General features: G+C 52.3%; 1 protein-coding gene across 5 annotated transcripts in view; it reads left to right on the top strand.

The window, feature by feature from the left end:
- GRK5 (G protein-coupled receptor kinase 5) overlaps positions 1–25,906 on the top strand; it is a 224,604-nt gene that overhangs the window by 101,845 nt on the left and 96,853 nt on the right. For 3 of the 5 annotated variants that reach the window (XM_067709251.1, XM_067709252.1, XM_067709254.1), the window contains exon 2: positions 2,475–2,570. The exons of 1 other annotated variant lie outside the window; for it this stretch is intronic. In XM_067709251.1, coding sequence (XP_067565352.1) covers positions 2,475–2,570 — 96 coding nt within the window. Of the gene's footprint in view, positions 1–2,474; positions 2,571–4,795; positions 5,678–25,906 lie in introns of those variants that run through there. One more of the 5 variants, XM_067709255.1, reaches the window with a different exon arrangement.

Here is a 25,906-nt window from a genome sequence, read left to right as displayed (position 1 = left end):
TTTTCTCCCATTCTGAGGGTTGTCTTTTGGTCTTGTTTATGGTTGGATGAGTTCTAATGGCCCTTTTAAGCCTCAGAGCCGGAGCTGATGGGGATGGGAGCATCGGACTTGGCTGATTTCTCGAGACGGCGGCTCTTCCCTGGGGCATGCACGTAACTAACCTTTACAGGGGCCGGGCCAGCTGCCGACTGGAGGCCACTGTCCTGTCCACAAGGGCAGCCGCCGCCCAGCTCCAGCTCATCCTGGAAGAGAAATGCAGGAAGAGAAGTCCCAAATCTGGATTCATATGTAACATCTCCATGTTTAAATCTTGACACCGGGTTCAATGAACAGGCAAACAAACCAACAAGCCACACGTGGGTCCAACAGAGCAGCTCTTCAGGCCTCGGGCCTGGGGTGGCGTCTCTTCCCGGTGGCTTGGGCTTCAGCTGGAGAGATTTGAGTTCTGTTTCCTCCTACCGGACGCCGTATCACTTCTGAGGTCCGATGCCAGCTTCCTCTTTGATACCTGGGAGCTTCCTTTGCTTTCGGTGCTCCCGAAAGGGAGCTTTATAGACAGAAGGGTGAGCGTGAATGCCTATAGGGTCTGGATTCTGCTCAGGCTGGGGTCTTGGCCCTGCCATTTGTGAGCTGTGAGGCTATAGGTGACTTGCTTCTTTCTTCCCTGTGCCTCAGTTTCCTTGTCTGTCAAGTGGCAATGGTAATAGTTATGCCTGGGAGAGTTAGAGCGGGGACCAGGGCAGGGCAGCAGAAGGGCTGTGAGGTGTGTGTGGACATGTGATGGTGTGTTGGTGCCGCTGGAGCAAAGAGCACAGTGGAGTCGGACAGGCCATCCACTGGTGAGTTACGCAACGTCGGACGTCTGTTTCTACATCTGTGATATGCCCAGTGATTTCCTCCTCCACAAGTCATTCTGAGGATTAAGTAAGATAATGTTCAAACAGTGTCTGGCTACAACGTGAGCCCCATACACATTTGTTTTGTTCCTTGGAAGCTGGGGCCTTTGACCTTTGTGGAGGCTTGAGCAGAGGGGGCTGGGGCTGGTTGGCTGGGCTGAAGACAGAACGAGCAGAGAGCTGGGAAATGGACCGTGTCCTGGGCCTCTGCCGTCAGCTCCCTCCCCTCCTTCCTGGCCCCCCGGGTGGGGGTCCTGGTCCCATCCTCAGAAGCCCACCCACTTGCTGTTCAGGAAGGTGGCCTCAGCTTTGCAGGGCAGTTGGATGAGTTGGGAATCTCCCTTTATTGAGATCAGCTCTGTGGCAGTGCCGGCACACGCTGGACCAGGGGCGGGCCCAGATCCGAGCTCCTCCGGGTGTCCCTGGGTTGGCTGGCTGAAGAAAGGGGCCTTGCCCTGCCCAGACCCTCTCTGGGGGTCAGAGGCTGGGGGGAGCATCCCGGGGTGCTGAGGGCCTGGCCAAGATCTGGCATCTCTTTAACTGGCCCCAAACTTCGTGGGTATTTGAGGTGGTGATCACGTGAAGGAGGATAAGAAGCCCTTAAGATTCTGAGACGCTGAGGGACCTAAAGGACTATGTGATCTTTGGTGAGTCACTGACCAGTGGAATTTAAGGGCCACTCTGGGGTGGTGGGCTCCAAATGGTGGTGGGCTCAGGGACACGTAGGCTGGAGTCGGCCCCCCCTTGCCGTTTGCACACCTGAGCGTTCTGACATCTGTCCACGGATAAGGTGTGGCAGGGCTGATGGGAACACCTGTGTGTGCGCCTTAGGTAGCTCCGTGTGTTCATTGCATGTACGTGTTCATTGTGTGTGTTTGTTACATGTGTGTTCATTGTGTTTGTATGTCTATCATGTGTGCATATCCATTGCATGTGTGTGTCCCTAGCGTGTGCGTGTTCATTACGTGTGCACACTGGGCAGGATGCAAGGCCTGACGGGGGTCCTTCAGGAGTCCTCCCAGCCTTGAGAAATGCATCCCCTGAGACCCTGGGGTTCGTGAGGCGGGAGAAGAAGGGGCTACCCAGGACAAGTGGGAGTTGAAGTCCTTGTCCCCGACACCTGGCCTCCAGCTGGGGATGGGGACTCTCCCCGGGAAACAAGGGGTAAAATGAGGTGGTGAGGGGGCTGCAGTCCACCCGCTTGTGAATCCATTTCACCAGGATTTCCCAGGCCGACAGGCCTGGCCCCTGCCATTGGAAGGTTGTGGTCGAGTCTGGGGTGAACACCAGGCACCCGGCAGGGCTGCACAGCCGTGGGAGACGCCGAGGAAGAACAGGGTGCCCGGTGTGGGTGCAGGCGTGGAGGATGGGAGGGACCGCTGCTGCTGGTGGTGGCGGGGGCCCAGGCCCGGGCGAGCCTGCGGGAAGAACACATAGGCTTGATGCCGACTGGGGAGGGGGCGTGTCCCTGTCTCCCAGCCAGGAAGCCGTGCACAGGCTCACTGGGCTGGGACACAGGCTCTGGAGCCTTGGACAACACCAGCATCAGCTCCCCATCTTTCTCCCCCATCTCTGCAGGGGGCGGAGGAAAGCGCAAGGGGAAAAGCAAGAAGTGGAAGGAAATCCTGAAGTTCCCTCACATTAGCCAGTGTGAAGACCTCCGAAGGACCATAGGTAAGCTCTCCTGCCTCGAGGGGGCACGGGGAGGGACGGAGAGGGGAGCAAGCGGCCCATTAACCGGAACCGTCTGAACGGTGAGTCAGGTACAAATCGATTAATGCAGTAAAGTGATGCCAGGTAGGCGCTCCAAGCTGATGCCTTTGCTAATTGATATAAAGATGCAACCAACATTCGTCGAGTATTTGGTGTGTGCTGGGCAGGATTATCTCCCCATTACCCTTTGAGGCTGTTATTTTACTCCACTTTTCAGCTGGGGAAACCAAGGCACAGAGAGATTCTGTAATTGGACCAAAGTTGCACAGCTTGTGGGAGGGTGGTGGAGGTGGGCCACACCTGGCCCTGAGCGCCCCCCCCCCCCCCCCCGCAGCTTTCCGCCTTTCCTTCCTGGGCCATGCTGTGTTTATTACACTCAGATCCTGTGAGCGCGCGTATAGATGATGCTGTTACCCAGAACTCCGCAGGCCCAGCTGCTCTTGAGACTTCTGCCCGGGGCACTGGGTGAACTGCCCTGCGCCTGCTGTGGGACGTGAGGCCACTCGTGGCCGTTTAGCTTTTCTGAATGGCTTCTCTGCGTGGCCTGGCCTCCGCCAGCTCCCCAGGCCAGGTGGGACTCACATGCCGTCCCAGGCCTGCTCAGTCCTCTCGCCGGGCGCCCCCCTCCAGATCCTTCCGTTGTGCTGTGACAGCAGGTGACCTGTTCCCTCTGTGCGCCCCACATGCCCAGCACGGAGGAGGAGCTCCCTTAATTGGTGTTTATGAAGTGGAAGGGAGCCACGTGCATCCCACAAAGGCAGATGTGACCAGGGAAGAAGTAGGGTGCTGAGTGGTGGGGAAATGACCTCAGACCCACCTTCCGTCCTTAAAACCTCAGGTCGGAGTCCCCACGGTGTTCTTGGGGCTGAGAGTGCAGGTGGCCTAAGAGATCAGGGCCTCTGGGTCCAGGCCGACTTGGGTTCAAACCCCACCCGCTCTCCAGCCACCTGACAAGCTACTTAATCTTGCTGAGCCTCAGTTTCCTCAGCTGAAAATAGTGCTCGTGAACCCAGTCCGGTGAGACCAGGTGTGTGAAGGGCTTCGCTGGAGCCCGGGACCACTCCCCTTAGCACTTGACTTTCTTCCTGGAATGCACAGCAGCTCCCACTCTGCTGGGCCGCTCTTGTGTTGGGGGTGCCCGAGTTTGCCCTTGATCTGGAGGTACGTGGGGCAGCGGGGGGAGAGAAGATGGGCTCTTCTTCTGGGGCTGGGAGGATGTCAGGGAGGGTTTTGCCACTGACGACTCACAAGTAGCCTTCAGAGAGGGGAGAGGAAGGAGAGTCCCTGGAATCTGCTGCCACCCTCCCGGGGCCATCTGGTTCTTTAGGCCTGGAGAGAGTAGGGCCTAGGGGTGGGGAGGGGTGGGGAGCTCAGATGCCATGGTCTCCGCACACCCCTGGGGAACCAGACCCTCTTCTCCATCCTCTTGGTCCAGGGCGAGCACGTTCACCAGCTACCACATGCCTCTCCTGGATGCTGAGCCCAGCTTTTTCTCAACAGGCCCAGGAATGGCTCCCACTCAACCTCGGAGCCATAGGGCTGATCCCAGAGACCCTTCTGAGGTGTTGATTTGGAAGAGAGAACTTGAAATAGGAGGAAAGGACCCTCCAAAGTGGGGAGCTGTGTAGAGAGGCAGGGTAACTGCGTGAGGGCCAGTATCACCTGGGAGGGGCCCGGCAGGTGGAGCCCATTTGCTTCTCTGCCTTGGGTTAACTGCCTGCAGGTGGTGGTGTCTGGAATGGTCCTCAGGACCCAGCCAGCTCTGAAGGCCACCTCCTCAGAGAATTAAAATTAGCTCCTGGCCAGGATCTTTCAAAGCATCCTGCCCTTTTGTCAGGGCACCTCCCACCTCCCCACCTCCCACCCCCAGTTATTATTGGATGTCTGTTTGCCCCTCAAGTGCGAAAGTCTCCTCGAGAAGGATCTTTTAAATTCACCACCATGTGCCTGGTGCCTGCTTACAGGAGGAGCACAATAGTTGGATGAACGAGTGAAGGAAAGAATGAATGAAGTGGTATGAAGGAGTGAACACTGAGCTTCTGCAGTGTTTTAAATAAATGGAAGAGTGTTGAGAGTCATATGAGGAACATTCTTGTACCTGCCACCTGGATTAAAGAAATGTTAATATTTTTCTATATTTGATTCATGTGTCTCTTGAAAATGGAAAACACAAACGTCAACTATAGGACTTCCAGTTCCAGACAACGTGGAGCAGATGCGGTTTCCTATCCCCCCCGACCATGGGCAGTCCAGAGCTCTGGACATCACATATAAAAAAATATAAGAAGATTCCTAAAGGGACCTCTCTGGTGGCACAGTGGTTAAGAATCGGCCTGCCAATACAGGGGAGACGGGTTCGAGCCCTGGTCCAGGAAGATCACACATGCTGCGAAGCAACTAAGCCCATGAGCCAGAACTACTGAGCCCTCGTGCAACAACTACTGAAGCCCGCGCGCCTAGAGCCCGTGCTCTGCAACAAAGAGAAGCCACCTCAGTGAGAAGCCCACGCACCGCAACGAAGAGTAGCCCCTGCTCGCCGCAACTAGAGAAAAGCCCGTGCACAGCAACGAAGACCCAACGCAGCCAAAAATAAATAAATAAATAAATAAATAAATAAATAAATAAATAAATAAATAAATAAAATAAAAACAAAACAAGCATTTAAAGAAGATTCCTAAAAATGGAGGAAGAGGCAGACTGGCTGGGATCTCAGGATGTGAGGAGTGATGTGCCAGTGGGCTCCTGGCTTTTCTTTTTTGCCTCCGTTAAATCCCAGGGACAAGGTGCTGGAGAAACTCACTACCCGGAGATGCCAATGGGTGCAAAAGAAAAGACACCCCCCCCCAAAAAAAAATTCTGTTCTCTCTAGCCAGCAGCCTGGGAAAAGGACAGCTGAGCTGAGCTGGCCCCTCCAGAACGGTCACACTTCGGCCACAGTTCACTCCAGCAATGTGGACGCCTCACCCTCTACCTTTCTTTTCACCTATCCTAGTGCCAGACTCAGAGACCCAGGGCTCCCTCCCTCTCCACGTCTCTCCTTTCTGACACACAGATCCTGATACTTGGAGGTGAGCGAGTTCTGCTGAGGTTCAGTCCCCGAAACCAACTCTCAGTGCCCCCCACTCTAGCCCTGCTCCCCATGGGGCCTCCAGGCATTGCCCCAGAAGGACCCCAAATGCCTCTCTCCTTCCAGTCGGCCCGGCCGCACCCTCGTCACTTCCGGTACGGGGGACCCCCTGGAGCCTAGGATTCGCCTCTGAGCTTTTCTATGTCCGTGGATTCCACCCCATGGGCCCCATCCCCATCTGTCCATCAAGGTCCATAAACGGGCCTCTTGTCAGGGTCCCCTCCCCTGGGAGGGTGAGAGAAACGTGCACGCTGGCGTGTGAAAATGAATTCTTCTGTTCTCCTAGAGGGATTGAAAAGACTCTGTGTATGAGTGCAGTGTGAAGAGAGGCCGGGAAAACAGGAAGGCCGCCATAAACCGAGGGGCTGCAGCTTGTGGGGACCGGCCCCAGGGCTCGGGCCTTCCTGTGTGTTTACAGTCCGTCGCCCTGGTGTTTGCCCAGCCTCTGCTGGGGTCCTGCTGGAAGGCTTTCTTAAATAAAAATCTCATTTCTTTTCTAGACCAATATACAAACCAAACAGTGGCAAATGCCACATTTATTTTTCTTGTGGACACATGAGCTCACTTTCTGAAGCTCTTTGGGAGGATGTCCCAGAGCAGGCTTTGGGCCAGGGTGATGAGGCCCTTATGGGCCCAGAGGGCCCCGTGGAAAGGCTCTTGATCAGAGGGGAGGACGGAGACCACAAGGACCCCGTTGACTGGCCAGAACAGTGGTCTGTTAAAGCCACACCCCCTCTCGCCCCCAGCACTGCCCTGACAACCACAGGCCATCTCCCCCAGCAGCCAGGGGGATTCTGAGAAATGAAAACGGCACCCCTTGGGTCCCCTGCTGAAACCGCTGCAGCAGCTGCTCCCACCTGTAATAAAAGACAAACTTCTCACCGCGGCTTATGAGCTCTTTGGTCGTTGCGTGAAGGCTAGGGATTCCTTCTCAGAATAATGCTTTAACATACAGAAAATAAAAGACGCAGGGTTGCAAAGGAAACCAGTTCTTTTCAAATAGTTATTAGATACTTTAAAATGTTATGATCTTGAAGTATATGTGCTTTCTTGTGAATACTTTAATAAGGCCCAGCAACTGGTCTAATAGCTACTGTAATTTTGAATTAGTGAGAGCGTAAGTGATATTTCCAGATATCTGCAATGATGGTGATATGAATGGGTCTGAGATTTCTGTCGTTGACAAGTCCCAGCACCGCTAACATTACTGTGGGTTGTTGTCAACATTTGTGACTCAATGAAGTGCTCATTTCCAGTTAGAGGCTGGTGAAGAGAGAGATGACATTTTTCTCCATCCAAGTTCACAGACCCCCTGAATCCTATCCATGGACCTCTTGGCAATGCCCTTCCTACCCTGTCCTATGTGAGCCGGCCCTCACCTTTGTCTCAGTCACTCCCTCCTCCTCCATTCACTTTGCCGTGCTGGTTGCCCTTTTGTCCCTTGACTACCCCAAGCTTGTCTGTAGCCTGGAGCCTTTGCCCCTGCTGTCCTCTGTCTGGAATGCTCTTCCCCACACTTCTTCTAGGGGGCCTTTAGGTCTCAGTTCAGATATCACCTGCATAGAAAAGCCTTCCCAACCAGCCTTTAGATAGGAACTATACTTGCCCTTTAATTGCTGTCTTTCACACTGTGCTGTTTATTAATGTTCTTGGCCTGCGCCCCCAGCTGCCGTCATCCTATGTTTAGTTGTTGACCTGTGTATTTTCTCTCTCCCTTACTGGACTGGATGTCCCATGACAATACTGACTGTGTCTTGTGTGGGTCACCACTAGAACAGTGTCTGGCACACAATAGGGGTTCACTACACGTTGGGAGAGTGAATGAAGGAATGAATGAAGTGAAATATTGGAAACGAGGGCTCTGTTTAAAAATTCTGTGACATATGCTTGCCATACCCACATTTAATTTAGCTAGTGGTTTAAAGTCATAACAGTTCAGACTTAGGAGGCACCTTAGAAAGCATCTGCTTTGTCTCCCTTCCCCCACTCCCTACTAGATGATGAGCAACTCAGAGGGGCAGGTGCCCTGGTGGCTCCTGGTCCAGGCCCGTTTCCCCTGAGGCTGCAACTGGAGTAATTCTCACAGTGATGTTAGGCTTTGACGGAATTCTCGACTCAAGGAACTGGAGAGCATCTCGTCTAGCCACCCCTTTCAGACCTGAGTCGGAATTTCAGAGCCTGTTAGGCTCCAAGAGGAGAAGTGACCTGCCCAGGACAGTCCAGGCCCCTGATCCTGAGCTGCAGCTCTCCACTCCCCAGCATCCTATTGACTTTATAAACATTTTGGCATCAGCCCCCAGCCAGTACCCACGGCAGAGAAACTCAGTAGGTACTCGGAGGGATAGACATTTCTGTCTCTTCTTTCTTTCTTTTATCTTCTAAGTATGGGTAGCATGTTCATTTGCTTATTCAACAAGTGTTTATTGAGCACTTAAGATATGCTGTGCACTGGGGAAACAGGCCTGATTCCTGCCCCCACCCCCTGAGCTCATTCATGGCTGAACCCAAGAGACTGGCAGAAATAGAGAGGTGATAACAAATTCTGAGAAAGGTCCATGATGGAGGGACAGGTTGCCAAGCTAGATAATAGTGTGGAGGGTCTTCCACCCGTCAGGAACTTCCCTGGAGGAAGTGACGTCACTCTGAGCCTCCCAGGGCATCTCTTTGTGTGAGCTCCCTGGGGGCATGGACCACGTGCTCTCCATCTTGGGGTCTCCATCGTTGGCATGGTGAGTAGGTGGATGGATGGATGGGTGGATGATGGATGGATGAAGTGACTGAATGAATGGATGCTGCCCTCCTCCTCAGCCTGGAAACCATAACTGGGATTGGCAGTAACGAGTATTAAGACAGAGAGTCCTTGCCACATGCATCTACTTCCAGTGTGAGCCCCAGATATGAGTAACTGATTTTAGACAGTCCTGGAGGGGAGCAGACAGATCGTGGGAGAAGAAGCATTCTTTGATATCTGCTTGATGAAACACCAAATAATGGCATTCGTTAGTAAGCTAATTGTAAGATAATTAGAGGGTCCAAATCAAAGAAGTTCTCAGAATGTCCAAAACTTGGAAGGCTGGAACGTCATTGTGAAGATAAAAGATTGTTGAGGTCTGCAAATATTTCTCAGTGACGCAGAAAATTCTGTTGGGCAAAAAGTGTGGCATTTTTATTTATTTAGCTCAGGCTCATTGCATGCTTTTTTCTTTCATTAAAAAAAAAAGAGTATGAGTGAAAGAGTTGGTTATTCCACTGTTTGGCAATATTTCTGTAGGAACTGTCCAAAAGCTATATAATAAATCAAGGCCCCTCCCCACCCCCTGGTGAGGCTAACATTTACCAGGAAGCTGTTCGCAGCAAGTAGCTGCCGCGGTGCCCTGTACACTCACCGATGGACGGGACGGGAGAGATTTCATTTGCCTTGTGGGACAGCGTCTTGCCAAAGTCTTAATTCTTTCCAGGAGCAGAAGCTCTAGGCTATGGGGGATTCCTGGAAGAAAATGGAGACTTTTAACCTTTAAGAAGAAAAACCAAAATACTGTAATAATGTGAAGATGCCTTGAACTAGCCTAGTTTTGACTGTTCACCCAGCATTGCTCATGGTCTTTGAACAAGAAGTCAGCCTACAAATATGTGTTGAGCTCCTGCTGGGTGCTGGGCATTGTTACAGGCCCAGGAGCTGTACCATTGGCCGCAGAAGCAGGGTCATCTTGTGGAAAGTCACTGGCATTAAGGTCAAACGGTGGCTCTGCTGCTCCCAGACGTGTGACATGGGGCAGGTTGCTTAATTTCTCTGGGTTGTCGTTTCTTTGTCTATCAAATGGGAGACACTATTACCAACCTGGTAGAACCGTTGGGAGGGCCAGCAGAGTGCCTAGAAGAAGCCATCCTTGTCACCATCATCATCATGGTGCTAGTGGTGTGTGGCAAAGGCTGAAGGCCCTTGGGGAGGGCTTTAGAGTTTCCCAAAGAAGCCGAATTGGCTGCAAACGATGAATGTGGCTAACTGCTTCTGCGCTGACATCTCGTGGGTCCAGTGCCCCAGGGACTCCAGCCTTGGGATCATTTGAAACCTACCCTTCCTTGAGCCCCTGCCTCTGGCCTCCCCTTCCCGGAGGCCACCCTGATATCCCTGCAGCCCTCAGCCCTCCTTCTTCCCCTCAGCCCCACAGCACACCTGTGGAAGCTGATGGCATCACACTGTGCCCAGATCCCTGACCTTGTAGGTTTCTTTGCAGGGACATATGGAAGGTTGCACCCCAGAGCACTAATAAAGGTTACCCCTGGGGAAGGCATAGAGGTCAGAGGAGATATTAACTTTATCTGTAAGGTGATTTTTTTTTTTTTTAAAGGAGAATGAATTGGTGAGTTATTTGTGTAAGTGAAAGTTGAATGAATAAATACGGAATTTGCTGCCTGGTTCCACAGTGGGGCAGTGGGATTGGTGACACCATTGCCCTCTTTCCTACTTGATTTTGGGTCCCCTGATGAGTCTGTGGTCTCCGAGAAGATGGTCAGAGTCTCTCCGTCTTTGCAGATCCAGCAGGACTGTGGCTGTGTGGCTCCTGCCCGGTTCTGCTGGGATGCTGGCAGGCAGGAGCCACCCTGTTGCCTTCAGCAGGTAGGGTCTCAGGGCCTTCAATCCTGCAAGGCTTTGGGGGAAGCCCAAGCCTGGATCAGCTCAGCCTGACCCTGGACCCCATCCCTGGAGTCTCCAGCCTCCTCCTGGGCTGCTCAGCTCTGCGCTCTGACTGGCGGGGTCCCCCTTATCCAGCCCACGGTGGTCTCCTGCCTGCACATCGTCGATGTCCACTGAGTGGAATGGGCAGCCGGGGTCCTTTCCCAGAGATGTGACAGGGGCTAGTCCATGCTGTGCTGCAAAACAGCCTGCTTTTCTGCTCGTTCCTGTTCAAGGGCTACAGGTTCCCTGGCATTGCCAGGCACGCATCAGGGTCTGGAAAGGAGTATGGGCTCCTGGGACAGGTCTCACCCCACCCAAGGGTCTGCATGACCTGGTCCCCTTCAGGCCTTCCAGGCTGGCACGTAAGCGCTTGGTTTCATCGCCAGGTGAGCCAAGTCTTTCTACAGACGTCATTCTCGTCCTTGGGGTGATAAGGGCACGTCATGTATGTCGTTCTGCCACTTGCCGTGCTCTGATAAGGCACAGCATCTGCTTGTCCTTGGAGGGCAAGATAAATTTAGATGTGGCGGATTTAGAACATCAGGTGACCTGTCTGCAGCTGTAGCTCTTACGAGGGAGAGGGTGGCCTGGCTAGTTTGCTGGGTGTTAGTCTCACCTCTATACCAAGATGAACAGCCACTGGAAGGCAAGGGCTTGCCCAGCCCTTGCACTGGAAGGCAAGGGCTTGCCCAGCCTGGGCTTGGGTGCAAGCAAGATGCTCAGTGATCCTAGCTGGTGGCTTTTGTGTTTGGAGATTCTTAGAATGGAGCACTGATAGGGATTTTACAGATGATCTGAGATTGTGGTTTTCAAAGGCTGTCCTGCAGGGAGCATGAGAGATCCAGAGCAGACTTCTATCTGAACAGGGTTTCTTTTTACCTTTTATATTTGGTAAGATTTTATTCCAGAGTGAAGGTTTTACCTGTGTAAGATTTTATTCCAGAGTGAAAACCAAGTTTGAAACCCACTGCTTTAGGCCAGGTCTCCCATTTTCCAGGTAAGTAAACTGAGTCCCAGAGAGACAAGTGACATGCCGAGGTCTCCCTGTGACCTGACTCCAAGGCAGGCTTTCCCTCACTGTGTTAGTCGACTCATGCTGCTGGAGCAAAATGCCACAGACATTTATGGGGGCTTAAACAACAGAAATTTATTGTCTCGCAGTTCTAGAAGCTGGAGGTCTAAGGTTAAGGTGTCGACAGTATTGTTTCCTTCTGAGCCCATGAGGGAGAACCTGCTCCAGGCTTTCCTCCTTGCTTCTCGTGGTTGTTGGCAATTTTCAACATTCCTTCGCGTGTAGAAGCATCACCCTAATCTCATCTTCGCCTTAACATGGCGTTCTTGTTCGTGTCTGTGTCTGTGTCTGTCCAGATTTCCCCGTTTTATAAGGGCACCAGTTATATTGGTGTCATATTGGACTAGGGTTTACCGTAATGACCTGATTTTAACTCAGTTACCTCTGTAAAGACCCTATTTTCAAATAAGATCACATTCTGAAGTACTAGGGGGTCTTCTTTGGGGGTCACAATCCAACCCCTACTATCACCTTCTCACATGGTCTCTGGAGTTCAAGTTCAAGGGGCTAGAGGATCCCACATCTGACCAAGTCTGAGGGTGGATCCTTCCCTCCTTCCTGACCCCAGCTTGGGGTTAACCCCTGCAGGCCCAGGATGACTTCTTCCCACAGGCCACAGGAATGTCTACAAGACAATTAACTGCTTTCCAAACCATGCTGCATGGTGCTTTTTTGTTCCCTCTTTTTATTATTGTTGTTGTTATTGTTCAAGTCATTGTAATTGGTAAATTACTTTGCTAAAAAACATAAGAAAGGCCACCCATAATTTTACCACTCAGCTATAGCTAGTTAATACTTTCATGTAATTCCTTCTAGCTTTTTTTCCCTGTGTACATACCATGGTTTTGTTTCTTAATCTTTTTCTTAATATAATTTCAAAAATATTTTCCCAGGTCATTAAAAACCTCCATAAACGTGATTCATGTTTTTCCATTAGGTGCGTATTTATTGAGTGTCAGGCATTGGGGATACATCAGTGAACAAAACACAAAATTCCTGTTCTCTTGGGCCATCCAGGGGGTTGAGTGTCTACACCAGTGGGCAGTGGGGAACTAGCCTATTGCCCTCCTCCCAGCATTGGTCCAGGCCCCCGATCTTTCCCTACCTGTGGCTTATTTATTTCCTGAGGGCGATTCTTCCTTTAAGTTATCTTGAAAATAAGCCCTCTCAGGACTTCCCTGGTGGTCCAGTGGTTAAGACTCCGCTCTCCCAATGCAGGGGGCACGGGTTTGATCCCTGGTCAGGGAACTAAATCCTGCATGCCACAACTAAAAGAGCCTGCAGGGTGCAACTGAAGATCCCGCATGCCACAACTAAGACCCGCTGCAGCCAAATAAATAAATAATTTTTAAAAAAAGAAAGGAAGAAAAGAAAAGAAGCCCTCTCCCGTTAGCCTCCAATGAACCTGATTTTTCAAGGCTTCCTATCTATCCCATGTATATATTGTACTTTTGGGGGTTTTTCCCTCTAGTTTTTGCCGTTACAGTTAGTGTTCAGATGAGCATCTTTGTACTTCATTGTGACATTGCTCAGAGGTGAGAAAGCCCACGCTGTCTTTTTTTTTTTTAATTTATTAATTTATTTTTGGCTGCATGGGGTCTTCATTGCTGCACATGGGCTTTCTCTAGTTGTGACGAGTGGGGGCTGCTTTTCGTTGTGGTGCGCGGGCTTCCCATTGTGGTGGCTTCTCTTGTTGTGAAGCACGGGCTCTAGGCGCATAGGCTTCAGTAGTTGTGTCACGCGGGCTCAGTAGTTGTGGCTCACGCACTCTAGAGCGCAGGCTCAGTAGTTGTGGCTCTCAGGCTCTAGAGCGCAGGCTCAGTAGTTGTGGCACACGGGCTTAGTTGCTCTGCAGCATGTGGGATCTTCCCGGACCAGGGCTCGAACCCATGTCCCCTGCATTGGCAGGTGGATTCTTAACCACTGCGCCACCAGGGAAATCCTCACGCTGTCTTTTTTTTTTTTTAAATCCCACATTTGTTTATTTATTTATTTTTGTCTGTGTTAGGTCTTCGTTTCTGTGCGAGGGCTTTCTCTAGTTGCGGCAAGCGGGGGCCACTCTTCATCGCGGTACGCGGGCCTCTCACTATCGCGGCCTCTCTTGTTGTGGAGCACAGGCTCCAGACACGCAGACTCAGTAGTTGTGGCTCACGGGCCCAGTTGCTCCACGGCATGTGGGATCTTCCCAGACCAGGGCTCGAACCCGTGTCCCCTGCATTAGCAGGTAGATTCTCAACCACTGCGCCATCAGGGAAGCCCCCTCACGCTGTCTTTTTAAAGGCAGACGCGTGTAGCTAAACCCGAGTAGCCTGCGCCATGACCTCTGCCTCCCTTGCTTCCTCTGGAATGTTCTGTTTCCCGCTCATGCTTGCGTCCGCAGATGCCATTAACCTGAAATGTGCCTCTGATGGACAAAGCCAGCGAGGTTTGGTGAGCACCTTGGCCCCGCTTGCCAGCCCCAATTCACTGCAGTCGCGGGCATGAGAAGGGCTTTTCTGTCTGTTTTAAGGCCTGTTGCTGAAAACAGGGGAAAAACAAGCTGGTTTATGCAGCAACGGGGACCTCAGACCAGCACAAGAGGCCAGCCGACCCGCAGCAGGCTGAGCATGACAGTTCTGCCCCATAAAGAGACACTAGGACAACACTCCTGATGGTCTCTGCTCAGACTATTTACAGAATTTATTTCCCGGGCTCTGTCTGTTCAGCAGCACCTTGGCAGTATTGCCCCAGCCTCTGCCTCAGCGTATTAAACACCCCTTGTTCCGAGTACCCCAGAGCTAGCACCCAAGGGAGAGTGAGAAGAAAAAAATGTGGGCGGAGGGATATTTGTGGCCAATATAAACTTTCAAATTAAAAAAAAAAAAAAAAAGGACAACACCAAAAAAATGTATCCCCTAAAGGGCTCCTGTGGGCATGAGCTCCTACTGACTTCTCTCTGCGGCCCCTCCCAGCTAGTGTTAGGAAGGAAAATGCAAAATCAAGAAACACGCAAATCGAGCGCAGCTTTTCATCTGTTCATTTTTTCTGTTTCACGGTTGTGATGTCCTTGCATTGTCTTTAAAAATTATTTTTTTAATTATTATTATTATTTTTTGGCCTTGCAGCTTGCGAGAACTTAGTTCCCCAACCAGGAGATTGAACCTGGGCCACGGCAGTGAAAGCACAGAGTCCTAACCACTGGACTGCCAGGGAATTTCCTAAAAATTATTTTTAAAATTATCTTTTAGTTCTTTTTGTCTTTACAAAAATAATATAAACCCATTGATGACATTTCCAAAATAGAATCTAAAAAGAAGAAAATAAAAATTGCCAAAGAGATAACCACTGTTGACATTCCGGTCTGTGGCCCTTTCATAGTTTGTTCTGCTTAGAGAGAGAGAATTGTGCCAGCTGTCTTTTGTTGCCCTGCCCAAAAGTCAGGTATCATCTTAAATTGAGAAATATGGTTGTAGAATCCCCAATGGACTGGGAGGCAGAAGACCCAGCTTCCTGTGCTCCTCTCTTGGTTCTATGGCCTTGGGAAAGTTGCTTAACCTCAATTTGCCCATCTTTAAAATGGGGATCCAGTAATCTTTCCTACCGTACTGGATGATCAAGTGGCCAGTGGAGTTACTGGTAGAAAGTCTTTATAGTGAGCTCTGCAGATTGATTCTGGCCGTTTTCAATGTGGTCGTGTGACCCTTTCTTCTAAAGCCACCCCTGTGTCTGATCTTGATGACAATCACCACCCTCCCTGTGCCTGCCCAGAGACCCGGGATCCTCCCTTTCCCTCTGACTTGCCACCCCTGTCCCTGTCCTGTGTACATAGCCAGTCCCTTCCAAGTCCAGGTAACTGCCTCCACAGTCTCTCTTGGGGCAGCCCCTCTCTCCCCATCTCCACCGTTCCCTTCGTCCTGGGCACTACCTTCTCCTGCCTGAACTCCTGTGTTGCTGCCAACTCCTTCCAGGCTCACGTGTTTCCTACCAAGCTCTACGCAACAGCCAGGAGGCTCTTTCTAAAACATCCATCTGATCACGCTACCACCTGCTGCTTCAATAGCTTTCCACTGTGGTCAGGATGGAGCCCAAAGGTCTCCAAAGGTCTTATCAAAGCTGTCCAGGCCCTGCCTTACCTGCCCTTTCTCACTGCTCCAGCTTCACCCCTCCTACTGTGCCCCGACTCAGCCTTTCCTTCTTTTTTAGTGCCTGGTCTTAGTTGTGGCGTGCATGCGGGATCTAGTTCCCTGACCAGGGATTGAACCCAGGCCCCCTGCACTGGGAGCACGGAGTCTTACCCACTGGACCACCAGGGAGGTCCCCAGCCTTTCCTTCTTGTTTCCTCCCTTCTCCAGGCCTTTGCCCGGCACACGTCCCTCACTCTGCCTGGTAATTGACTCAACCTTGGTCTTCTACCTTGCAGGTCACTTCCCCCAGGAAGCTCTCCCTGGTGACCTGACCTAGTCTGGGTTTGGTCCTCACCCTGTGGCGGTCTGATGACTAGCCTCTTCCTCGGCTTGACCACAGGGTAGAGCCTGGATCTGCCTGGCACTGTTTCCCCAGCATCCAACACGAGTGTCTACCCTGCACCGTGCCCTTTTAGAATCTTCATTTTCTTTCCTTGCTGGGATATTTTTGCCTTAATCTTCCCAAATCCTGGAACGATTGATTGCCGATGGGTGGAATTTTTCTCTCTGAGTTCTTTTAAAAGGCTCTGGAAATGTGGATCGAGAACGGCTTTCACCTTGTCCGTTCTGAAGTAGCTGCTTTCGTCACAAATGGTTCAGGACAGAGGTGTCCAACTGTCCCCTCCAAGGGCAGTGACCCCACTTTTCTCTCCCTTTCTGACTCAAGGGGCAGCGTGGGAGAGTGGGAGGAAGGGGTGTGTGCTGCCAGGCCCGCTGTCCCGCCAGCCCCCTCTGGTTGGTGGGCAGAGATGGACACAGAGGTGATGCTGCTCCCCGCCTTTAGCTGAGACCCGCTTGAGGCGGAGCAAGGTGCCGGGAACGGCTTTGCCAAGAGACGCCATCATCAGGCTTGGGTGGCAGCAGCTCTGCAAGTACCCGGCAGCTGTAGGCACTGTGCATATGCCTCAGGCAGGTCAACTGGGGCAAAGCTTTGGAGGGGCTAACCCAGCTCTGTCGGTTTGGTACAGAGACAGCAATGAAGTGTGAGGGACCTGGTTTTGAGCCAGGCTCTGTTCCTTACTGGCAAGTGATGTGACTTCCCTAATCCTCAGTCTCTCTATCTGCAAAACGGGAATAGGAGTGTTGCGAGGATTACCTGGGGACGGGTGTGGGGAGAGCTCTGCACAGGGCTGGGCTCACAGTGGGTGCTCACGGGTGGCCGCTTCAACCCCTTCCTCTTCTTTATCTCACTGTTGTCAACAGTTGGTGCAGTTCAGAGCTTCGCCTCTTGGCTCCCTGAGTGGTGGTTGCCAGGTCCTGCTGGTTTTAAGTTTATCTGTTCATTCATTCATTCTTTCATTCATCTGTTAAGTCTTTATTCTGTGGCAGGGATCTGGGGAGCTGCTTTCCGGAGTGGCTCTTGGTAGCATGGACTAGGCCGTGTATTTCCTTTACATAACCTGGATATAACCCTTTTCCCTTAGCCCTCAAATCTCTATTTACTAACTCTCAGCAGGCTCAGAGGTTCCAGATGGTTGCCCTCCACACCTCCTTTCTTAAAGGCCATCTCATCTCACCCATCCCTCTGGCTCCAGGCAGGAGGGGTCTCAACCAGTTCAGACACACGGAGTGAGAGCCAGTTCATCCACAAACCCCTGTCCAGCTTTCACTCTGAAGGCCCAGCAGAGGGTCCCCAGGGGGCATGTGAGGCCAGCTCCATCCCTTAAAGAGCTGTCCCTGGTCGGGGAGACAGGGCAGAAAGCACACACATGGTGCTGGGTAACAGCCACGTGAAGTGGGCAACTGTCAGATATCTGTCCTTAGTACCAAGTGCCCAGAGGTCGGGGGAGAAGGGGGACAGAGATGTCTGTGTGGGACAGGAAGGAGCCAGCTGAGTCGTGGCAGAAAGGGAAGACTTTTGGGGTCAGCAGGTTCAGCGTCATCCAACCAGCAAGCATTTCCTGGGCACTTACTCTGGCCAGACATCAGGCTGCTTGCCTAACAGACACACACTCATCGAAGCATTACAGAACCCTATGGGCCAGGGGCTGTTTTCCCCGCCCCTATTTTTTTTTTTTTTTTTGCCATGCCGTGTGGCATGTGGGATCTTAGTTCCCCAGCCAGGTATCAAACCCGTGCCCCCTGCAGTGGAAACACGGAGTCTTAACCACTGGACCACCAGGGAAGTCCTCCTATTTTATGGACGAGGATGCAGAGATTCAGAGAGATTAATAAACTGCTCAAAGCTACAGAGCTCTGGAAGAAGCAGAGCCCACATTCAAACCTGGGCCTGAGTCAAGGCCATGCTGGCTGTGATTTCCACCATGTTGGCCATGATTTCCCCATGGGGGTGGGACAGCATGGGGCACATTTGGAAGGTGATGGTGCACTGCTTTGGTGAGCTTTGTGCAGAGAAGTCAGGAGTGAGAAGAGGCTAAGAGAGGCTGGGTCGAGCCAGAGACACCATCCATGCCTCCAGCCTGGAAGGTTAGGTCTTTGTCTTGCAGGTAGTAGGGAGCCATTGAATGTCCATCTCTGACAGCCCCTGCAGCCATTCGCAGTGAGAGCAGAGAGCAAAGGGAAGCAGGCGGGGCTTCCCGGGTGATATGAGATTCCTTCACTCCTCCAGATGTTTATCCTTTACCTACTGTGTGCCAGGGAGAAATGAGACAGTGTTTCTCAAGTACCCAGCCCAGGACCTGGAATGTCCCAGAAAGGGCCACCACTTCTGATGGCAGTACGCCGTGGCTCAGGTGATGCCGCAGGGGACAGGGGTGGCTGGAGCTTCCTCACCCGCAGCGTCAGTCTGGGAGCAGGTTTCTCTTTGTGATGCTGGGTCATGGGATGCCTTTCACATCACCTGTGAGGTCTCCGAGCCGGCAGCTCTTCCCGCTGCCCACCTGTCTCTCCCCTTCTTTCCGGGGGTGATTTCTCGTTCCCCTGCTGTCTGTCCTCTCTCCCTCCTCCCCCGCTGGACCTTTTAGAAGGTGGCAGATGGGCAGGAATGTCACACTGGCCGTCTTTGGCCGGGATGAGCCTGGGGTCCGGCTGGGAGATCACCTCGGGCATGGTCCAGGTGCGGCTTGCAGACCTGAGCCGACTGGGCATCAGAACGTGGGTTTGGGTGCAGAGGGAGCTCTCCGCCCTTGACAGTCCTCTGGCCTCCTCCCCTGGCTAGTCAGCCAAGAGATTCGTTCTCTTGGGGCTTTTGCCACCCTCTGTCTGTGTTTGGCTTTAACGTGAAAGGAGTAGTTCTCAGCTGTGCTTGCCTGCTGCTGTGTTAACTTCCCACTCATCCCCAGCCTGCACCCCTCCTGGATTCCTGTTTCTTGCAATGACTTTACTAGGTAGAGACCTCAGAATTTCTGTCCCCAGTTGGTTGGATCTACACCCCTCTTCTCCATCTCTTTGCTTTGACACTCAGTCCTGAGGGCTGAGGTACCGCTGGCACCTGGCTCATCTGAGGGGAGACCAGGTTTGTGCCGTCTGTTGCCCTCCAGCTTTCTGGAAGAGTCTGCAGAGGTTCCCTCTTGTTGAGGGGATTGTCCTCGGCCTGGCCTTTGTGACCCAGCGCTGTACTATGTGCGTGCGTGTGCGTGTGTGTCCATCACCAGACCATGTGCCCTGAAGGCAAGCTGTTGGCTGTCTTGTATCGCTTTTGCCTGAACAGATATCAGGTGGAGTGACTCTGACCTGGAGACAACACCGGCAAGGGAAGGCAGTGGAGAGAGTTCTGGGCCAGGAGATAGAAGTTCCAGATTCTGCATGGTTCCCACTAACCAGCTCTGTGCCTTAAGCCAATCACCCACCTCTCCAAGCCTCGGTTTTTGTTTTGTTTTCAATGAACAGGCCCTATTTTTAGAGCAGTTTTAGTCTGGTGGAAATATTGAGCAGAAAGTACAGAGAGTTCCCATAGAGCCCCTGCCTAAGCCTCAGTTTTCTCACCTGTCAAATGGGGATGGACACTCACCTTGTTCTTACTGTGCTGGGGGGTTGTATAGAAACCACCCCTCCCCTTGCCCCCATTTTATGGATGACATGGCTGAGGCTCAGAGACAATGGGCCTGTTCAGGACCACTGGCTGGGGAGTGTGAGAGCCTAACTGCAGGGGTCCAAGCAGGCAGTGAGTGGGCAGGGGAGGGACGAGCTGAGTGGGACCTTCGGCTTGTAAGGCCTTCTCAGGGGGGTGGAGAGTCTCCCCAGGAGCAGCTCTGATCTCCGCCGCCTTGGTTTGCAGCAGGGAGGAAAGCGCAGTGCCTCCCAGTGGCCACCGAGCTCACACATCCCTCCTGGGGCCCCTTCATCCATTTGTTCAGTGAGTCCTTGAGTGCTGACCGGGTGTGGTGCCAGTGCCGGGTGCTGGAGAGCCGAGTTGTAGTCGTTTTCGAGCTAACAAGATTCCTCCTGGAATATCAGAGCTGGAAGACCTCAGTCCCATTCTAGCCGCACCCCTCACTCTGCAGGTGGGGAAACCGAGGCCCCACAGAGGGACAGACGGGCAGGCTGGAGGCTGAGGACGGCAGGAAACGAGGAGGGGCCTGGGTCTGCTGGCTCGATGGCAGGCACCGTGGGCCCAGGAGGTGCCTTAGTCGAGGAGCCTGGCAAGCCCAGCCGCGGCATCTTGTGCGGGGAGGGGTGGGGTCTGAGCCGGGGAGGGGCAGTTCTGGGTCTGTGGCAACAAGGGACCCGTCCTTGGCTCCTGGTCTCATCCCATCCTGCCGTAGAGCTGAGTAATCACTTGCTGGGCAGGTCGTGGGGCTGCCACGCTCAAGGGCAGCCTCCGAATTGGGAAAGGGCTTACTCCCAGGATCCCGGCCCTTCCCTAGGAGACAGGGGCCGCTTGGCAAGCAAAGAGGGCAGCCTCACCGGTACCCATGGGTGCAGCCGGGTGGTGCCAGGTGGCGCTGTCTGTCCCGTTGTGTTCCAGCATCCACCCTTCTCTTCTCCATGAGGGAGGGCAGAGTGATACCCCACGGGTGAGCTCTTCTCTCACCCACCCGACCCCTGGACAGGGGCTGTACCTCAGTTCCCTGTGCCCCCCGGTCGTGTATCACAGCGCCGGCACCCAGTAGGTGCTTGTTGTGTGTTTGATTAACGAGGAGTCCTGAGGCCTGGTTTTCGTTTATGCTCTGCCACTACCCACCCACCTGCATCCCTCTTTGTTCAAACTGCTGGGAAGCCCACAGCCCAGTTTTGTGCCAGAGGCATAGCTCTCCTTTGTCAGATGCCTGGGGGAGCGTGTTTTCTTCCCCCTCCCTCTTTGCTGATTATTTCCTCTTCTTTGTCTTTCATTGAATGATTGAACTTGTGCTTTTACTGGAAAATGGTGTGGATCCTTTTGAGACGTGAGCAAGCAACAAATACACCAGTCATTAGAAGTAAAAAGGAGAAAAGGCCCCCCTGCTCCACCTGGGAAGTAGGTGCGTCTGAGCTCTGTTCCGCCTCTCTGGAGAGAGGGCCGATTAGCACCTGCCCTGCTGACTTCGAGGAAGGTATGGGCAGAATGTATTTTGACAGGCCAGGGTGCTGGGCAGTGCCAGGCCAGTGCCTGCCCCGGGGCTCTAGAAGATGAGGCCACTTGGGCAAGAAGATGCCAGGGGCCTCCGTGGAATTGGCTGTGGAACAACCGGCCTGGAGGGGCCAGGGCTTGCCTGGCTGGGCGCAGCTGACCAGCTCCCTATTTCGAAGAAACTGGCTGAGACCTTGGCTAGACCGGCCATTGGAAAGTGCCCTGGAGGGGAATTAGACATCCCAAGTTATAGCACTGGTGGCAGGCCAACTTCATGTGTTGCTTTGCTTTGCTCCTCTGTCCCTGGTAAAGAGGTACAGTGACAGGGCATCCACGGTGAGCCAAGACGGTGACATTGTCCAAGAAAGGAAAGAGCTCGACTGAGAGATATAGATAGGAGTGCGGGGCTGGGGGGTGGCCGGATGACGGGGCTGCTCTGCTCAGCCCCTCCACCACCACCGGAGGGCTGCTCTTGAGGGCCTGGCCACCAGCATGAGACAGATTTTTTGAGATGTTGGCGAGAGATGAGGGTTGAGGAATCTCCCATCATCCTGCACCCTCTTCCCTCGCCACACCCTGGCCATCACATCACAAGAGAGAGTTTGGGAGAATGAGCTCTAGGTGGCCCATTTGCTGTGTTCAGAAAAGAACTTGTGGCTTGAGACCAGAGGGAGGAGAGGAGGGAGGATGGAGGGGGCTTGTGGTCTGTGCTGGAAGGAGGTGGGGGCCGGTGAGGAGCTGATGGGGCTGGACTAGCAGTGGGCCAAGCCTGGTCCTCGCTGGGCTTCACGGTTACAAAGCTGCAGACAAAAGGCAGGACAGCAGCTCAAGGTGGCGGCATGGCTCTGGGAGGTGGGCCAAGGTGATGCTGCATCAGACTATATTTCCGATGGTTCTGGAAGGAAAGCAGTATCTTTAAAAGCCAAACAGGTTCAGTGCTTTGCTCTTCCATTTACTCACTGGGTAGTCCTGGGCAAGCCTCTCACCTTCAGGAAGCAGTTCTTCATTCGGACCATGGGGTAAATACAGGACACCCCCCGGGGTCTCCACGCGCATCAGCTGAGACACAAGTGGGAGGGCGCTGTACTCAGCGCTGGCACCTGCCGGTGTGGAACAATTCTCACTGGGGCCGAGATGGCCCTTGGGGGTCGGTGTGTGGTCTGTCTCTCTGCAGTCCTGGAGACGGCCTTTCTGGGGTCATTGGCCAGCAGCCAAGTTATTTTCCCAGTGAGGCCTGAATGGTGAAAGCCAGCTCTCCTGTCTGGCACTGATTCAGCTGCCGTCACCTCCTAGTCCTTTGAGTTCCAGGGATTCTTATGATCTTCAAAACCGCCACATGCTGCTGACTGTTGCTCTGAACGTGCCTGTCTTCACTCTCCATGGAGGCTGTTGGGCTGCCATGCAGCTTGCAAAGCTCTTTTCACACTCTCTGAGCTCATGTAATCCCCCAGCAATCCTGCGGGTAAGCGGTATTTCCATTCTCCTTTTACAGACCAGGCTCCTAGAAGTTGCCTCCATTGCCCAGCAAGGCCTGGCCTGTGGCTGCTCTCTGCCGCTTCTCGGGGCTTAATCATGGTTGTGCCACACAGCTTGCCCCAGGATGGGGTGAGGATGCCGTGCAGATGGGCCTGGAGGGTCACGCCCATTCCTGCTAGATAAGCTTTCCACCAGCGGCAGCTGCCTCTTTGACGGGGACCCTCCAACTCAAGAGCCTTTTGCATCTAGGTCTTTGGCTCCGTGGTCCAAGCAGCCTGCTGCCTACACCTGTCTCATTTTCTCAGTACTCCATTTGGCCACAGAAAGGTGAGGTGGTGGGAGAAGTATTATCTTTCAGTCTGAGTTGGTTTGAATTTGCCAACTAAAACATTTACGTACGCCAAAAATCATTTCACTTGGTTACTTCTTAAGAGGCCTAGTGCACTATTTTCCATCAAAACATTTCCATCGTTCAGAAAGTGTCTCTGACACAGAAGCTGGGTCCTGCTGCATCCTTGTCACAGCTCACATTTTATTTGGGATCCAGTGTTTTTGGAATGTCACCACCTCTTGCTTTGCGTAAGGACTGAACTCCCTGATGGAATATTTTGCAAGAATGTTTTTCATTGTCAAGGTGGCATAAAACTCCTTCAGAAGGTTTTCTTTGTCCAGCTCAGAGAAGAATCCCCTTTCTGTAGAGCTCCTGCCACGTTTCACTGGCCAGGATGGGTCTTGCCAGGGTACCATGAAATGGATCAAGTCCCCTTACAGCCAAAGCCATTGAAGGTTCATGGAAATGTTTGTGGAAACAATTGCAGACTCCTCTGCTGGCAGCCCACTCCTTTTGTGTAATTTTTGATAGAACATGCACCCAGCACAGCAGAAGAATTTGGCCAGCCCTCGGAATGTGCTGGAATGGAATTTAGCTGTGCTCTCCGTCCAGGTCTCTGATATGGCTGCGAGAGAAGGTTCGCCTGCTCATCAAGCAAATATTCAATGAGCGCCTTCTATGTCCCAGATTCTGGGCTAATCAGAGATAAGTGCCACCCGGGCCCCATCCTCAAGGAGCCTAGTTGATGGGGACTAAAAGATGCAGGTACATTTCATTCCTAAATACTTCAGGACCATATTAGGAAGGGCAGCAGGCACGTCTCTTAGTGTTGTGAGGTGATTTCAGGTGAGACATGGATGAACTGGGGTTATGCATTTATTTTGATGTATGCCGTTTAAAAGAAAAAAAAAAGTAACTACTACAGTAATTTCCCATATGTTATTGATTAGGGAAAAAAGTTGAAAAAAGGTAGGAGGGAGAGTCAATTAAAACCCAAGTTAAAGAAAAATACCAAGTAAATACTCTAATGGTAGTAACTATTACAGGTGGTAGATTATGGTAAAAGGTATCGTTAAAAAATCTTGACAGGGCTTCCCTGGTGGCGCAGTAGTTGAGAGTCCGCCTGCCGATGCAGGGGACACGGGTTCGTGCCCCGGTCCGGGAAGATCCCACATGCCGCGGAGCGGCTGGGCCCGTGAGCCATGGCCGCTGAGCCTGCGTGTCCGGAGCCTGTGCTCCGCAACGGGAGAGGCCACAACAGTGAGAGGCCTGCGTACTGCAAAAAAAAAAATCTTGACAGTGGCTCACGAATGGCTATGTCTGGAAAAGTTCAGTGCAGGTTTGTTGCATGCTGATGGGTTGCCAGGGGCTTTACCTGTACCATCATCCAAGCTTCAGGAAGCTCTGGGAGATGGTAGTGTTACCATCCCAACTGACAGCTGATGAAACTGAGGGTCAAAGAGGGGAAGTGATTTGCCCAAGGCCACATGACTAGTAAGTGGAAGAGCTTGAATTGAACCCTGGTCTGACTCCTGATCATGAACTCTTCGTCACTATGCTAAATGACAAAGTACAGCAGTTGGTCAAATGAAGAAGTGATTATTTCCTCCCTAGGGTATAATCCAAGAAATTTCCTAGAGAAGGATGCCTTGACTGAGGGGCAGGATTTAGCAAGGGAAGTTTGGGTGGCAAGGCAGAGTATCCCATCCATCAGATATCTATGATCATTGGCTGGATGGTTTGAACATGTTTTTTCCTCATATAAATGAAGTCTCGAGGTTAGGCTACGGGTTGGCTCTTCTGTGCCATTAGGGACCCAGGCTCCTTCCATCTCTCATCTCCACCAGGTATCTCATGGTCCAAAATGGCTAATGCAGCTCCAGCCATCACATTCTTGTTCCAGGCATTAGAAAAAAGAAAGGGAAGAAAAGGGTAAATATACATTCCTTTCAATGAGTCATCCACCTTTAAGGAGTTTTCCAGAAGCTGAACCTAACCCAGCTTCTCCTCATCTCGTTGGCCAGCCCTTGTTATATGGGAGGCTGCCTACTGTGTGATAGGCATATGTGCATAGAAAACAAAAGTCCTGTCCTCAAGGTGCTTCCAGTAGAGTGAGCTGCTTTTGGTTGAAGATGTGGAGAGGACAAAAGTTGTGTGGAGAGAAAAAAGCCTTCTCTGAATGGGGACCTGCTTCTGGAGTGGTCCCAATAAGCCTGGTCTTTTTTGCACTGTTCTGCGTGTTGGTTTGTTGTTTAATTGGAGTGTAGAGTTGCAGCAATTAGGCTGCCCCAGGCAGCCCCTGCTCACCATCCCATCAGCCCCTCTGAGAAGACAAGAGCCACTCTTGAGTGCAAAACAAACCAGATTCCCAACCTTCCATCCTCCAGTGCAATTAGAGCAGTAGCTGCAGAGTCAGCTTTTCACTGCAGCCTGGAACTGAACCCTGGGCTGTCATTTAGAGCCCTGCATGGGGTGCAGAGCCCCGAGGTGAGTGTGGGGTTCTGTGCAGCTCGCGGGAAACTGCTTACCACCTGGTCTCCAGCCTCCCTCTTGCCCTGCCTCCCGGCCGTGGGGACATAAGCGCGCTTTGCACTTCTCAACTCTCAGGGGGTGTATGTCGGCTAGTTGCCAGGAATGTCAAGTTTGGAGGGTTCTTTAATATCAGTGATTCTTTTCTGAGTTGCAGAAGTTGTCCTGGGGACCCATTCATAGAAGATAATCCTTGTTTGGGTGAAGCCCCCTCTGCAGGGATTTGGGTTCTTTTGGGTCTGAAATGCTCCCCTTTTACTTTGGGGGAAACTTTCACTTTTTATCAGATCGTGGAAAGAATGTTAGAGCTAAAATGGGCACAAGAGGTGAGATTAGCCCCCATGCCTCCATTTTCATGATCAGGAGACTGCTGCAGCCAGTATGAGGCAGAAGTGGGGAGAGCAGGCTTCTGCACGCCAGTGCTGTGTCTTTGCTCTGTAATTACCTCCAAGCAAATAGTATTATAAAGAGA

Source organism: Pseudorca crassidens, chromosome 16 (genome assembly GCF_039906515.1).
Source record: "Pseudorca crassidens isolate mPseCra1 chromosome 16, mPseCra1.hap1, whole genome shotgun sequence".
NCBI classification, from domain to species: domain Eukaryota; kingdom Metazoa; phylum Chordata; class Mammalia; order Artiodactyla; family Delphinidae; genus Pseudorca; species Pseudorca crassidens.
Note: the sequence above shows the minus strand (reverse complement) of the source record. Positions and strands in the feature narration are given on the sequence as shown.